The sequence below is a fragment of the Mobula hypostoma genome, chromosome 23, assembly GCF_963921235.1.
Source record: "Mobula hypostoma chromosome 23, sMobHyp1.1, whole genome shotgun sequence".
NCBI lineage: Eukaryota > Metazoa > Chordata > Chondrichthyes > Myliobatiformes > Myliobatidae > Mobula > Mobula hypostoma.
In genome coordinates this window covers 21,070,646-21,085,032 of record NC_086119.1, presented here as the reverse complement: position 1 = coordinate 21,085,032, position 14,387 = coordinate 21,070,646, and the positions used below count along the sequence as shown (strand labels likewise).

Sequence of the window (14,387 nt, the reverse complement as noted above, 5' to 3'; positions counted from 1 at the left end):
GCAAAGAGTGGTTGTAGACGGGCCACATTCTGCATGGAGGTCGGTGATCGGTAGTGTGCCTCAGCGATTTATTCTGGGACGCCTACTCTTTGTGAGTTTTATAAATGACCTGGATGAGGAAGTGGAGGGATGGGTTAGTAAACTTGCTGATGACACAAGAGTTGGGGGTGTTGTGGATAGTGTGGAGGGCTGTCAGAGGTTATAGCGGGACATTCATAGGATGCAAAACTGGGCTGAGAAATGGCAGATGGAGTTCAACCTAGATAAGTGCAGGGTGGTTCATTTTGGTAGGTCAAATATGATGGCAGAATATAGTATTAATGGTAAGACTCTTGGCAGTGTGGAGTCCATAGGACACTCAAAGCTGCTGCGCAGGTTGACTCTGGTTAAGAAATCATACGGTGCATTGGCCTTCATCAACCGTGGGATTGAGCTTAGGAGCTGAGAGATAATGTTGCAGTTATATAGGACCCTAATGTTGCAGACCCCACTTGGAGTACTGTACTCAGTTCTGGTTGCCTCACTACAGGAAGGATGTGGAAACCATAGAAAGGGTGCAGAGGAGATTTACAAGGATGTTGCCTGGATTGGGGGACATGCCTTATGAGAATAGGTTGAGTGAACTTGGCCTTTTCACCTTTAGCGACGGAGGATGAGAAGTGACCTGATAGACATGTATAAGATGATGAGAGGCATTGATCATGTTGATAGTCAGTGGCTTTTTGCCAGGGCTGAAATGGCTAGCACGAGAGGGCACAGTTTTAAGGTGCTTGGAAACAGGTACAGAGGAGATGTCAGGGATAAGTTTTTTATGCAGAGAGTGGTGAATGTATGGTATGGGCTGCTGGTGAAGGTGGTGGAGGCGGATACGATAAGAGTCTTTTAAGAGACTCCTGGATAGGTACATGGAACTTAGAAAAATAGAGGGCTATCGGTAACCCTAGGTAATTTCTAAGGTAAGGGAATGTTTAGCACAGCTTTGTGGGCCAAAGGTCCTGTATTGTGCTGTAGGTTTTCTATGTTTCAATGTTTCTAATTCCAACAGATCTGTCAGGCAAAATTTTTTCTGAAGGAAACCATGCTGACTATGACCTATTTTATCATATGCCTTCAAGTACCCTGAAACCCCATCTTTAATAATCGATTCCAACATTCTCCCAACCACTGAGGTCAAGGTAACCGGCCTATAATGTTCTTTCTTCTGCCTCCCTGCCTTTTTGAACAGTGGAATGAAATTTGCAATTTTCCAGTCTTCTGAAACCATGCCAGAATCTAGTGATTCTTGAAAGATCATTACTAATGCATCCCCAATTTCTTTGCCTAATTCATTCAGAACCCTGAACTGTAGTCCATCTGGTCCAAAGGCAAATACCAACCTAGTATTTACCTTTCGACCTTTTAATTTCCCAAGCACCTTCTCCCTAGTAATAGCAACTGCACTCACTTGTGACCCCTGACGCTCTTAAACTTCCGGCATACTGCTAGTGTCTTCCACGGAGAAGACTGATGCAAAATACTTATTCAATTCATCCGCCATTTCCTTGCCCCCATTACTACCTCTTCAGCTTCATTTTCCAGTGGTCTGATATCTACTCTTGCCTCTTTTACACTTTATATATTTGAAAAAACTTTTGGTATTGTCCTTGATATTATCAGCTAGCTTACCTTCATATTTCATCTTTTCCCTTCTTATGGCTTATTTTAGTTGTCTTCGATTGTTTTTTAAAAGCTTCCCAATCCTCTCACAGCTAACTAATTTTTGTTCTAATAAATGCCCTCTCTTTCGCTTTTATTTTGGCTTTGACTTCCACAGTTACATCATCATGCCTTTAGAATACTTCTTTTTTGGGATGTAGTTATCCTGCACTTTCCTATTGCTCCCAGAAACTCCAGCCATTGCTGCTAGTGTCTCTTTCCAATTAACTTTGGTGAGCTCCTCTCTCATGCTTCTGTATTGCCTTTATTCCAGTGTTACATTTGACTTTAGCTTCTCCCTCTCAAACTGAATGGTGAATTCTATCATATTATGAATACTGACTCCTAAGTGTTCCTTTGCCTTATGCTCACTAATCAAATCCAGTTCATTACACAACACCCAATCCAGAATAGCTGATCCCCTAGTGGGCTCAACTACAAGCTGCTCTGAAAAGCCATCATGTAGGCATTCTACAATTTCTCCCTCTTGGGATCCAAAATCATCACCAACCAATCTGTTCTTGAATGTATTTGAATATGCAAACTGCTGTTGAAAAGGATGATTTTGATCAAAGAGTATTTAGCCCCTTTAGATTCTCATAAAAAGTTGGGTACATATGGATGGAATACAGGGAAAAGTATGAAAATACATTTAGTTTTTACCCTCCCTGATATCAGATACTAGGCAATGGGTTCACATCTCAATTATCACTAGAATTGGACTAAATAATCCCTGTCTTACAGTTCACTGCAAAGCATTGTACCTCTATAATTCTGTGATTGTCGACCTTTGGCAAAGAACTGAAAGTTTACCTGAAGTGGCTAAGGAAGTAGATCAAATGGTAAAAAAGGTGTGTGGCATACCTGCCTCCCTTTTTAGGAGTGTTGAGTATATGAGCAAGGAAGTCATGCTGCAGCTATATAGAACTTTAGTCAGACTGCACATGGAGTTTTTATTGCTCATTGTAGAAAGGAGGTGAAGACTGTGGAAAGGGTGAAGTATTCTTTACCAAGATGCCTGGATTAGAGGATATGAACACAAACGAGAGGTTGGACAAACTTTGGCTATTCTTACAAGAGAATCGGAGACCAAGGAGGATATTAGACACAGAATAGAGGATATTAAGATTATTAGATGGGGTAGAGAGTCAGAATATTCTACCTAGGATAGAAATGTCAAACACCACAAGAAATATTTTTAAGGTTAGAAGAGGGAAATTTAAAGGAATTTTAGGGACAAATTTTTTTTTTGCGTAGAGAGAGGTAGGTGACTAGAATGGATACCAGAGGTGGTAGTGGAAGCAGGCATTTTGGTGGGGTTTGAGAGGTTTTTAGATAGACACATGAATGTGGACCAATTATGATACACAGGAATAGGACATTTAGTGTTCAACAGATGTCTAAAAGCTAAGGATCAGCACAACATCATGAGCCAAATGGCCTGTCCTGTGTTGTACGTTCTATGTTCTAAGTCCACATCAAGTACTAGAAAATGCCAATCTTACATTTTCTAGTAGTCTGTATTTTTTTTAACTTGACTATTAAGATTTGGGTTGAAACTTCTGAAATTTTTAACAACTTAATCTTTATTATTAATCTTTAATATCTAATATCTTTAATATTAATCTTTATTAAGTGGCCAAATAAAATCTTGCTGCTATCCTAGTCACCAGGACTGCTGGTTAAATAGCCAGGGTCACATAATGTAATGGAGCAACACACAAAATGCTGGGGGAGCTCAGCGAGTCAGGCAGCATCTATGGAGGGAAACAGACAGATACATTTCAGGTCAAGAACCATTTTGCTCCATAGATGCTACATTTGATCCACCAAGTCTGTGTGTTGCCCCAGATTTGTAGCATCTGCAGTCTTTCTTGTGTGCCATGGTTTTGAGGTACAATTTGGTCGAGCACTAAAGTTAAAGCACAAGTATATACAACGTCCTTTGATGTTACCTTAGCAAGAAGACATGGAGAGTTTATAAATATACTATCAGAATAAAGCTTTAAAGCCACCTCAACCCAATATGACAAATTTAAAACCACTTCAGCCCAACAAAATGAAGCACCTATGGAGAAAGGGAAATTGGATCTACAGAGCTGGAATTGCAAATGATACTTATAATATCATATGGTCTGGCATTATGCTTATTACAGGTATAGGTGACTCCTTTGCATTCCTTCATTTCTGTTGGGTGCCAATGAGTTCCTTTGGACCTGTAAAGACCATACTGCCAAAGAAAATCATGATACTGTATCAGGCCGGTTCTCAGCATCAGAGTATAAGAGCAAGGGAATCAGTTCAGAGCTAGAAAAATCCAGAGGCCCCCTCTCCATTCTTACCTTTAACCCTCTGAGCACTGAAGGACTTTTTTTAAATCTTCTGAAAAACAAACACGTTTACCATCATATAGATAGATATCCTCACAACGATATTGCAAGAATGATAATTTGGCAAAAGAAGTATAACGCAAACATCGGTGGAAATGTACAGATGGGCCAAACAGAATCAAATTATAGAATCGTTATGACACACGTCAAGGCTATTCAGCCCAATTAGTCAGTGCCAGTTCCAAATGGGGCAATTCGAGTAGAAGCCTCTTTCACAGGGTGTGCAAAAAGAATGGTAAGTTTGGATATGTAACAGTTGTGTTTCTTAAATGAGCTGATATTGCATACCTTTGGGAACTGAATGCATATCATGGGTTCCTTGGTAAACACGAGAATGAAACTGATATTTCTAAACTCCCAGATACACGCTTTCAAGACCATGTCACTGTAATTTATAAGCTGTTGGAGTTACAGAACAGAAATTGTTGGTGATACGCTACAACACTCAAAACATAAACAGCAAACACACAGGCCCTTTGGATCAATTCCATGCCAATCTTCAACCATCTATTTACTCTAATCCTACATTAATTCCACATTAATGGAGGTGATTAAATCTCCTCACATTCTTTTCAGCTTCCCCAGGTTCTACCAGCTACTTACACACAAAGAGCAATTTATAGTGACCAATTAACCTAGCGATCTACCGTACTGTGCAAAAGCCTTAGGCACATGTAAAAAAAATTATGTAAAGTGAAGATGCTTTCAAAATAATGAAATTAAAAGTTTCTAAATACAAAAATAATACAATAAAGAGCAGAAAACAGTAAAAAAAAACTAAATCAAATCAATATTTGGCCTTTAAAACTGCATCCATTTTCTTAGGTACATTGTCGTGTAGTTTTATAAGAAAACCGGCTGAAGACACAAACTGAACCTGAATCTCCAAGTTGCAAGGCAACAACTCAACCAGATGCACTGCTGTGGTAGCCAGGCAGCATCTGTGGAGAGAGAAGCAGCGTTAACATGAAATGTTGATTCTGCTTCCACCTTCACAGAGGATGCACATGCAGTCACCTCAGTATTTTATTCTATTTATTTTTACAGCAGCAGGCCCAATGTGTCTATGCCACCCAATTATACCAACATAATCAATTAGTCTTTGAATGGAAACTGGAGCACCTGGAGGAAACCCACTCAGTTACGGGGAGAAAATACAAATTCCTTACAGCCAGTGCCAAATCGTACCTGGATCACTGGTGCTGCAATGGTGTTATCTTAACTCCTATGCCTCCCCTAATAATAAATCTCAATTTTGATTTTACAGTATTTGTCGTTTTAAGATTTTCAACTATGTTAATGTGCAATACAATCCTTGCACTTGTTGAAAACAGGGAGGAAATTCCCATATTCTTGAAACATACAGTACATGCATATATCCTTTAATGTAAGAACCAGAAAATCTCTGGCAGTGTTTAATAAGATGCTCTGTCTTCAAGACTAGTTATTTAATATGGACTGCTTAATTCAATTGCAACTCCAGCACTGTGTTCAATCTAAATTCGGTAGCAAGTAATATTGCTCACCAGGGGGCACCTGTATAAGCTTTATTGGATGCTGCAGTGCCTGCTACATATGCTGTAATACACAAAGGAGCTGCGTCTCTCCAATGGGCACTTTTCCCAAGCCATCGGCAGGGACAGGCGGACGCATGATCAAAGTTAACTTACAATGATCACAATTCATCATTTTGACTTCAGCAGCTAAAATTCTGCCTGAATGATCAAAAATTCCTAAAGTCATTATGCTTAAAAAAAAGAAGGCAGCATCACCATTTAAGTATTGATAGCAGTCAAATAAAATGTGGACTCTGCCTTTTCTGGAGGCACACATTGTCTAAGATGAAATGTACACTGACTGAAATAGCACAGAAGACAAGGTCACTGGATTTCTTTTGGCTCTGAATCTTTGCATAAATCTTATGATAAATTAGCTCTGCTCACAATTACATAATCTTGGGTCTGGGAGTATGCAGTACCACTATATATTGATATTCAGTCTTGAGCTCCATACACAAGAGATACTAACAGATCAATTTTAGTAATGCTATCTTCTGGGCTTTTGATCTGTATAATCTAATTTAAGACCTTTATCACATATTACTTATTTGTATGTAGCCTGCTGGAAATGATTCACTCTTTTATCTATCCCTTCAAGTGCATGACCTCAATTTCCTTCATCACACCTAACTTAAAAGCACTGTACAGATTTCACAGGCTGAGAAAATTTTATGGAAACTTCAGACAAACTTCATGGACTCAATCAATCTTAACAAACTTCAACAAGGCAACAGGGATATACATTTTAAAAACAGTACTGAGGAGGGAAAGACCAGCTGGTTTACAAGGCACTGGATGGATTTTTTTTTTGTAAATTGATGCTACATTGTATTGTTGTCCAAATGCACTGTTCACACTGTTAAGTTGCTTTCTGCTGTCAAAAATATCCAGATGTTAAATCTTTGTTGGAGAAAATTCAAGTGACATTCATTAATAATGCATTCTTGCGTCAAGGTCAATGCTCGGAATAAAGGGAAATGGTAATAGGGTGGGTAGAGAAGCAGGCAGAATCATAATTGAATCATGGATCAGACTTGCTGGGTCGCTTGACTGACCCCAACTCCTTTTTCTGATGTGGGACTAATTCACTAGCCATACCACTTCAGAGAGAAATGGATTGTGAAGCCTGCCTCCTGAGAGGCTCCATTCACTCTGTTACCATGCCATATTAGATTTCTGAGTCTCACCCATCTATAATTTAAATGCATTATAACACTGCCTTTGATCTATTTATTTATTTGCTGAGAGCCTGATTCATGATAATTCTGATAAAGTGTTGCTCTTAAAAGACAATTTTCATCCTGAAAATACACTCTATCTGTGAGGTAATTTTTGAAGCAATGAAATTTATTGTGTCACCAACAGTAGCTGGCTGCTCATATTGTATTGGTAATTCAAAGCTCGGGAGAATCTGGAATTCTGTATGTTTGATGTCGCGGTGTTTACTGAGTTTGGCAATTAGTTTGCAGACACTTGCTCATCAGTCAAGGTGACATCCTTGGTGTGCAGTTGTTGGTGTTTCTCTCTGGGAGCCATATAAATGTGAGCACTCCCAGAGAGAAACACCAACAAATGCGCACCAAGGATGTCACCTTAACTGGTGTTGAGATGTCTGCAAGCTAATTGCCAAACTTGGCAAACACTGCAGCATCAAACACTTCGACCCAAGCTACCAGTATTCACGACCATCCTAATCCTGTAAGTTCTGACAGATTTAACTGTCAAATCCCATCTCTTCAGCTAACCTGCTGGAAGATCATCTCATATCTGAATGGAAGACTATTTCAGATCATTGAATGTGCTGTAATATAGCCAAACACTTACTGATTGAGTAAACTGGAATTTTATTAGAAGATTTGATATCATTACAGCAGCACATCTGTATATTTAGGGAGTACTCAAGACAGCCAAGAGCAGCAAAATATATGAAACTACCATTATCCATTCTGGGTATTTGACTGATTGTAAAATGATCAAGGCGCCCAATGTAAGATATGTAAGACATCTTCATGTATAATTTCAGCCATTCAGAATTTACTTATTTCTACTTCAACAACATTAGGTCCCAGATTATTTCAAATACTTTAAGGTCCTAATTTCCATGCAATGCATGAAATCCTTTGGATATTAACAAAATATGGAAATACGTTGGAAACTTCCTCAATGTGGACTCTTCAAGAAAATAATCTGAATTAGTGATAGTGGGATAAATAATTCATTACTTTCTAATGTTAGTGGATATTACTGTTTAAGTAACTTGGATTGGAGATAATTATCAGAGAATATTGTTTGAAATTAGCTATAATGACATCTTCACATTAAGACTTGACCCGCAGTCATGAATTATAGAACAATAGACTGCATTGTGGAAACATGAGTGAGTACAATACGCTTAGCGAGTTAAATCGGTTAACCATTTGTGGGTTGCAGGTGTTTTGCTGTACTATTCTTTCCATTTCCAATAGAAGGTACCATCCTGTTTATAAAAGTTTGATGTACCATTTCTTCCAGAGGAAGATTGTATAAAACGGCGTAATGGTGAAATCAGATATCTGACAAATGTGTCTTTGAAGTAAAAACAAAAAATATAATTAAGTTCTTCAGTCTTCAAAGGGTTAACTATGAAGGGTCAAAGATTAACGGAAAGAAACTGAGCACTTCATTGAAGTGAGGGCATCTGCCACAGGTTCTCTGAGTTCATGAAGCTAAAGGCAACCCACTATGTTGGAGCAACTTTACACATCAAGACACAGGCACTGTTTACTGTTATAAACCCAACAACATTAGGCAGTGAAGGTTTCATATCAGATTCAGTCGGTGGTGCAAGTGACCTGACACTTTTTGTGAAACCTGGCAAAGTCCGAAGGGGAAATTCTGACCTAAGATTCCTTTTCTCTGTTCAATTGTAATCAATATAAACTAATCAAAGGCAAACACATACATATTGAAGCCCTCATTAGAAAGCATGGTAGGGTCCTGAGCATTGTCAACTATTGGAACTTTCTGCCAATGAAAATAAATCAATCTTCTGAATATTTTCTATGAAATTTAAAGGAATTAAAAGTGCACCAATCGTAGGTATTGGAAGAGTACATTTGCCTAACACAGTGATTTGAGCCTCTTATCTCCCAGAGGCAGCCATCATAATTGTTTAGTGCTAGTGTATTTATAATTATTAGGGAATTATATATACCTACATCGTAATTACTGGTGACATTTATTGCATGATTACAGTAAAGTTTAGGATTAATATGCTTTGACGTCTTTGCCATGTGTCATTCAGTGAAATTGAACAACTTCTCAGATGAATCTTAATTCCTTCAGTTTTTGACATCTTGATGAGACTCAGAGTGTTGATAATGGGTCACTGGATTAGATGATTGTCACCAAATACAGGGTGAATTTGATCTTAATTGCCATCCACACAAGTCTGGTAATACCTGCCAGAATTTCTTGAAGCGATTAGCCTTGTTCCCTTTGCCTTTATATGAATATTGTTGGGATGCTGTTAATAGAGTTCATTTGGAAAACTTCACTTTGTGACAGCTCTCCCTGAATTGACTGGGTACAGCAGACTGGAAAATGTCAGCGCAAATCTCTGTGGTCTCTTGGCACACACAGATATCACTGTCATAAAGACAACTGTTTTTTTATCTGTACAACTCTGGCCTTGCAGTAAATTAATCTGTCAGAAAACTCTCCATTATCTTTTCAACAGATATCAGTGGCCTGTAAAGTTTTTGTTGCTCCCTGAAACCTATTATTAATTGTGTGGAAGTTTATAACTTTGCGGCAGTATGAACACACTAGAATAAAAGTAATCTAGATATTATACAAGAGTTATGATCAAACTGCCTTTCTGCTGTGGGATCATTTTAGCACAAAATCCTGGTGCTATTTGCATTCCTGAGCTTAGCAGTTGTAATGTGGAGTCTTCTGCAGACTTTGTATCTTTGTATTAAGTGTCTGTAGCATCATATGAGATATTTGGTGTCTAGAACTTCTGGTCCTGGCACAGGAACCACCAAACCTTGCCTCCTAGGGTGCTTATCCATAGTCTTGTCACCCCATCTCTTTGGCAGAAGACAATGAATGTGTTGCACTGTTCTAAGATTAAACCCGGCAGTATACCATCTGTGGCATGTTCTGAATGATTTGTTATGATACTGTGATTGGGACAGATCAGGCAAATATATTGGAATTGACCTAAAAGTCCTCCAAGAGGACCACAACCTTGTTGTGGTTTGGAGGCTTGCGTGCCTCAATGACCTGGAGAGCTGCGTTGGCTGGAGTCATGGCTTTAAGCTTTGGCTTTTGGTAGGGTCACCCATGCCAAATAGGTCAAAGGTTAGAGGCCAGACTAAGAGTGGTCCGCTGATCCTCCAGGCTCGGGGGCTCACCGGTAAAACAAAACTGTTATGGAAACAGCAATGAAGTATCCTTCTACATCTGAGTGTGACGGTATTCCCGAGCCTCCACCCAGGACTTGCATGACTGACAGCAGTGAAAACAGAGAGGAAGCTACTGATGATGAAGGAAGCCTTGTGCACCAGCAGAAATGGAGGACCTTCATTGCTATCCCAAATGCCAGTGGCGTAACAGTCAGTAAGGTACCTAAAAATGTCTACCCAACACAGTTTACCTAATAATGTAATCTCCCACCACCCTCTCAGCTCCCTTTCACCTGGATAAGGAGACATCAAGTAGGTAAGGTATTATTTTGAACTTTAAAAATAAAAATCACTCATTAGCTCTTCGCTTCTTTCTTCTTCCTCTCATCACACTGGAAAATGTGGCTTGGGCAGCATAACAGAGATTCAAAACATTTTGAACACATTTTTGCACACTGGGCAGCACTCAGAACCTAATTCATGGTGTAATTGAAATGCAAGCAGCATCGTTGCACATCATTCTTTCTAAAGTTAATGTGAGTTTTAGGTTGACATAACATCAAGGCATTGACTGATGTTTTACAATTAATTCCTACAGCATAATATTTGCCTAACATACTAATTCAATACAACTAACCGGATGTTCTTTGACTGTTTTGGTAAACCCTTTCTATGTGGCTAAACCAACAAATGATGCTTCAAGACAATCTAATTCAAATGGTTGTTATTGACTTCATCCCGACAGGTCCCCAATGGGAATGCTGTACCAGAAATGGATTTATAACAGTAAGGAATGAGGTGCCTACAATCCACATATAAAGCCTTGAAGTACTAAATTCCAGAACTAATTATTCTTTATGAAACCTGTGTACCTTTCTCCATTCCTCCCCTCGCAGGTCATGGGGCGTGTTCCTGGCTTGCTATTGGTCAATGCTTCCCAGATGGTCACCTGGAAAGAAAGCACGAAAGGTTTGTGAATAAAGTTGGAAACATGTTAAACAGTTAAAAAGTTCATTATCTTAGGTTCCATCTGGTCTTCTAAAATTAATCTTAAGACACTTGGGTCTTTGTTTTTTCTCTTTCTTCTTTGCTAATTTCTACCCTTTGCTCCACATTGTACATCTGATGCCTTCTCTATTCATTCAAAGTAAATACACAGACAAATCAGCCCATCCATTAAATTAAACATACATGCCCCCCATACACTACCTTGCAAGCATTTACAGGAAAATGAAGACATACAATAGAATTTCTGAAAAAAAATGCGATCATTAAAAGAGACGAACACCCAAGTGTGAAAAAAGGACAAGTCATGCAAGTAATATAGATATTTAAGTAAATAAATAATACTGAGAACATGAGTTGCAAAGTCCTTGAAAGTCAGTCTGTAGGTTGTGGAGTCAGTTCAGCGCTGAGCTGAGTGAAGTTATCAATGCTAGTTCAGAAGCCTGGTGGTAGGAGAGTATTAATTGGGGCCTATGGCTTCTGTACTTCCTGCTGGATGATAGTGAGAGGAGAACATGATGGATGATGAGAGTCCTAGATGACTGATGCTGCTTTCTTGTGGCAACCCTCCTTGTAAATGAAGGGCTTTAACTGTGATGAACTGGGCTATATCCACCAATTTTTGTCGACTTTTCCATTCCTGTGCATTGCTGTTTCCATTTCAGGCCATGATACAACTGGTCAGGATACTCTCCACAGTACATCTGAGGAAGGGTGTCAAAGTTTTGGATGATACGCTGAAACTATGCAAACTTCTAAGAAAGTAGCAGCTCTGTTGCGCCTTCTTGGTGATGGGACTTACGTGCTGGTCCCAGGACACCTCCCCTGATATGGTAACTCTAAAGAATTTAAAGTTACTGATTCTCTCCACCTCTAAGCTGCTAATGAGGACTAGCTTATGAACCTCTGGCATCGTCCTTCTGTAGTGAATAATCAACTCTTTGGTTCTGCTGCCGTTGAGTGAGAAGTTGTTGTTGTGGCACCATTCAACCAGATTTTCACCCTCCCTCCTATATACTAATTCGTCCCCACCTTTGATTCAGCCAACAACAGTGGTGTCATCAGCAAACTTAAAATGGCATTGGAGTTGTACTTAGCCACTCAACCCTAGGTATAAAGTGAGTCAAACAGGGAGATAACCTCGATGGCAAATATGGTCCCAGTAAGTTTAAATGGAGTCTGGAAAACAGAACCAGGTACACTGCACATGGGAACCACGGCAACTTCATCTGGTGTGCCAGGTGCTGAGACATCAGAATTTCTGACTTGTGACATAGGAATTATTTGATTTTTACTATAGTGCGCTCATGTTTTAAAGGTGCTCCTACACAACAGGAAGTGTACTCGTATGTATAAAAATACTTCGATAAGTATCTACAAATGTGCTCAGCTGAAGAGGCTACAGAATTGAGCACAGAGGATATAATATGATATCGACACAGGCACACCAATTTTATGCTGTCAGCTAATTTACACAAAGATATTGTGCAGCCAGCATTAACCAGATTCTTTAAGTGGCCACATTTCCCAGCTGGGAGCTTATTATGGAGTGCCCAGCACCAGTTAACTCTTGTACAGAGGAAATGCAGAATGAAGCTGACATCGGTGAGCATATCCTTCCTGAAAGGCAGAAACCTTAAACTCTGTTTGTGGTGGGATTTACATTGACGGGTTATTCTGTAAACGCTACGCTAGGTGTAATCATTAGTCTTTCTCCCTTTACTTCACTCCCTCTTCCAGTAGCTTGTGTGTCCCCTACTTGAGTTCTTTGTCAAGCTGCATTGCAAAGGAAGCAACTTTGAATGGATCTTTGCCTGGGAGAAATGATGGAGGAGGATGAAACTGACACCAGGAGCTGAATAGCTCAATCTCATCACTTTATTCCAGACTGAAGTGGTCTTGGGAAACGCAAAGCTGTCATCATTACTCCCGTCAATGATATTTCTGTAATTTGCAAAATAGCCTTCAAGAGAAGAGACTTGACTGCAACTTATTAAGACCAATCAACATCTTATTGTGAAATCAAATTGCAATTATAATGAATAAAGAGACACTAGAGAAAATAACTTACAAGTGTTACACTGGAACTGACAGATAAGAATCATTGAGAGTTGGTGTAAAGGCTGAAGCATACTTAACAGAGGTCTTCAAAACGATGGAGGGTTCACATAGGGTTGATGGTGACAGGATTTTTTGCAATTATGGTGAAATCCGTAAAGGTTTTTGCATTTATGGCTAAGTACAGCTCCAATGCCATACTTAAGTTTGCTGGCGACACCACTGTTGTTGGCCAAATCAAAGCTGGTGATGGATCAGAATATAGGAGGGAAATTTCTTCTCCCTGAATCTGGCTGAATGATTCTCAACAACAACCTCTCAATCAACGTCAACAAAACCAAAGAGCTGATTATTGTCTGCAGGACAAAGAATCTTGACGGGTTGCATCACGTCCTGGTATGGAAGCACCAAAGTCCAAGAACAGAAAAGCCTACAGAAAGTGATGGATGCAGCCGCATCCATCACAGGAAAAAGGCCTCTCCACTATTGAGAACATCTACAAGGAGCACTGCCCCAAAAAAACACCATCTGTCATCAAAGATCCACAACATCCAAGCCATGCTCTCTTCTTGCTGCTGCCATTACGAAGGAGCTGCAGGAACCTTAGATCCCACATGATTAGTTTCAAGGACAGTTATTACAGTTATCAACCATCAGTCTCTTGAACCAGTATGGATAACTTCACTCATCTCAATACTCAACTGATTCCACAACCGTTGGATTCACTTTCATGGACTCTACAACTCACATTCTCAGTATTATTTATTTACTATTTATTTATAATTATTTGTTTTGTTTTGTATTTGTACAGTTTCTCTGCCTTTTAACATTGGTTGTTTGTCATTGCTTGCTTGTGTGCAGTTCTTCATTGATTCTGTTGTACTTATTTCTTCTTTTGTGTATGTCCACAAGCAAATCAATCTCAGGGCAGTATATGGTGACATATACATACTTCGATAATAAATTTACTTTTGACTTTGGAATCCAAAACTTTTGGGCATAAGGACAAGACAGTTGCTGGAAAGAAATTCTGGAGAAACTTAATCAGCCATTAAGGATGAGGGACTTACTTGCATGTGAAATATTTGAGATAGTTACATTGTTAGGTCAGTGCATTAGGGAGGAATGGACTGAAGGTTGTGCTGATTTTTTTTATATATATGAAAGATGTACATTGTTTAACACTGCACTACCTCATAAAAAGCTAAATTATCAGAATCAGGTTTATTATCACCAGCATGTGATGTGAAATTTGTTAACGTAATACATAATCTAGCAGAGAGAGAAAA

General features: G+C 39.2%; 1 protein-coding gene across 2 annotated transcripts in view; it reads right to left on the bottom strand.

Moving 5' to 3' along the window:
- The window catches only part of ankrd13b (ankyrin repeat domain 13B), a 475,933-nt gene that overhangs the window by 14,422 nt on the left and 447,124 nt on the right, over positions 1-14,387 (bottom strand). For both annotated transcript variants that reach the window (XM_063031175.1, XM_063031176.1), the window contains one exon: positions 10,908-10,984. In XM_063031175.1, the coding sequence (XP_062887245.1) occupies positions 10,908-10,984 (77 nt within the window). The remainder of the gene's footprint in view (positions 1-10,907; positions 10,985-14,387) is intronic.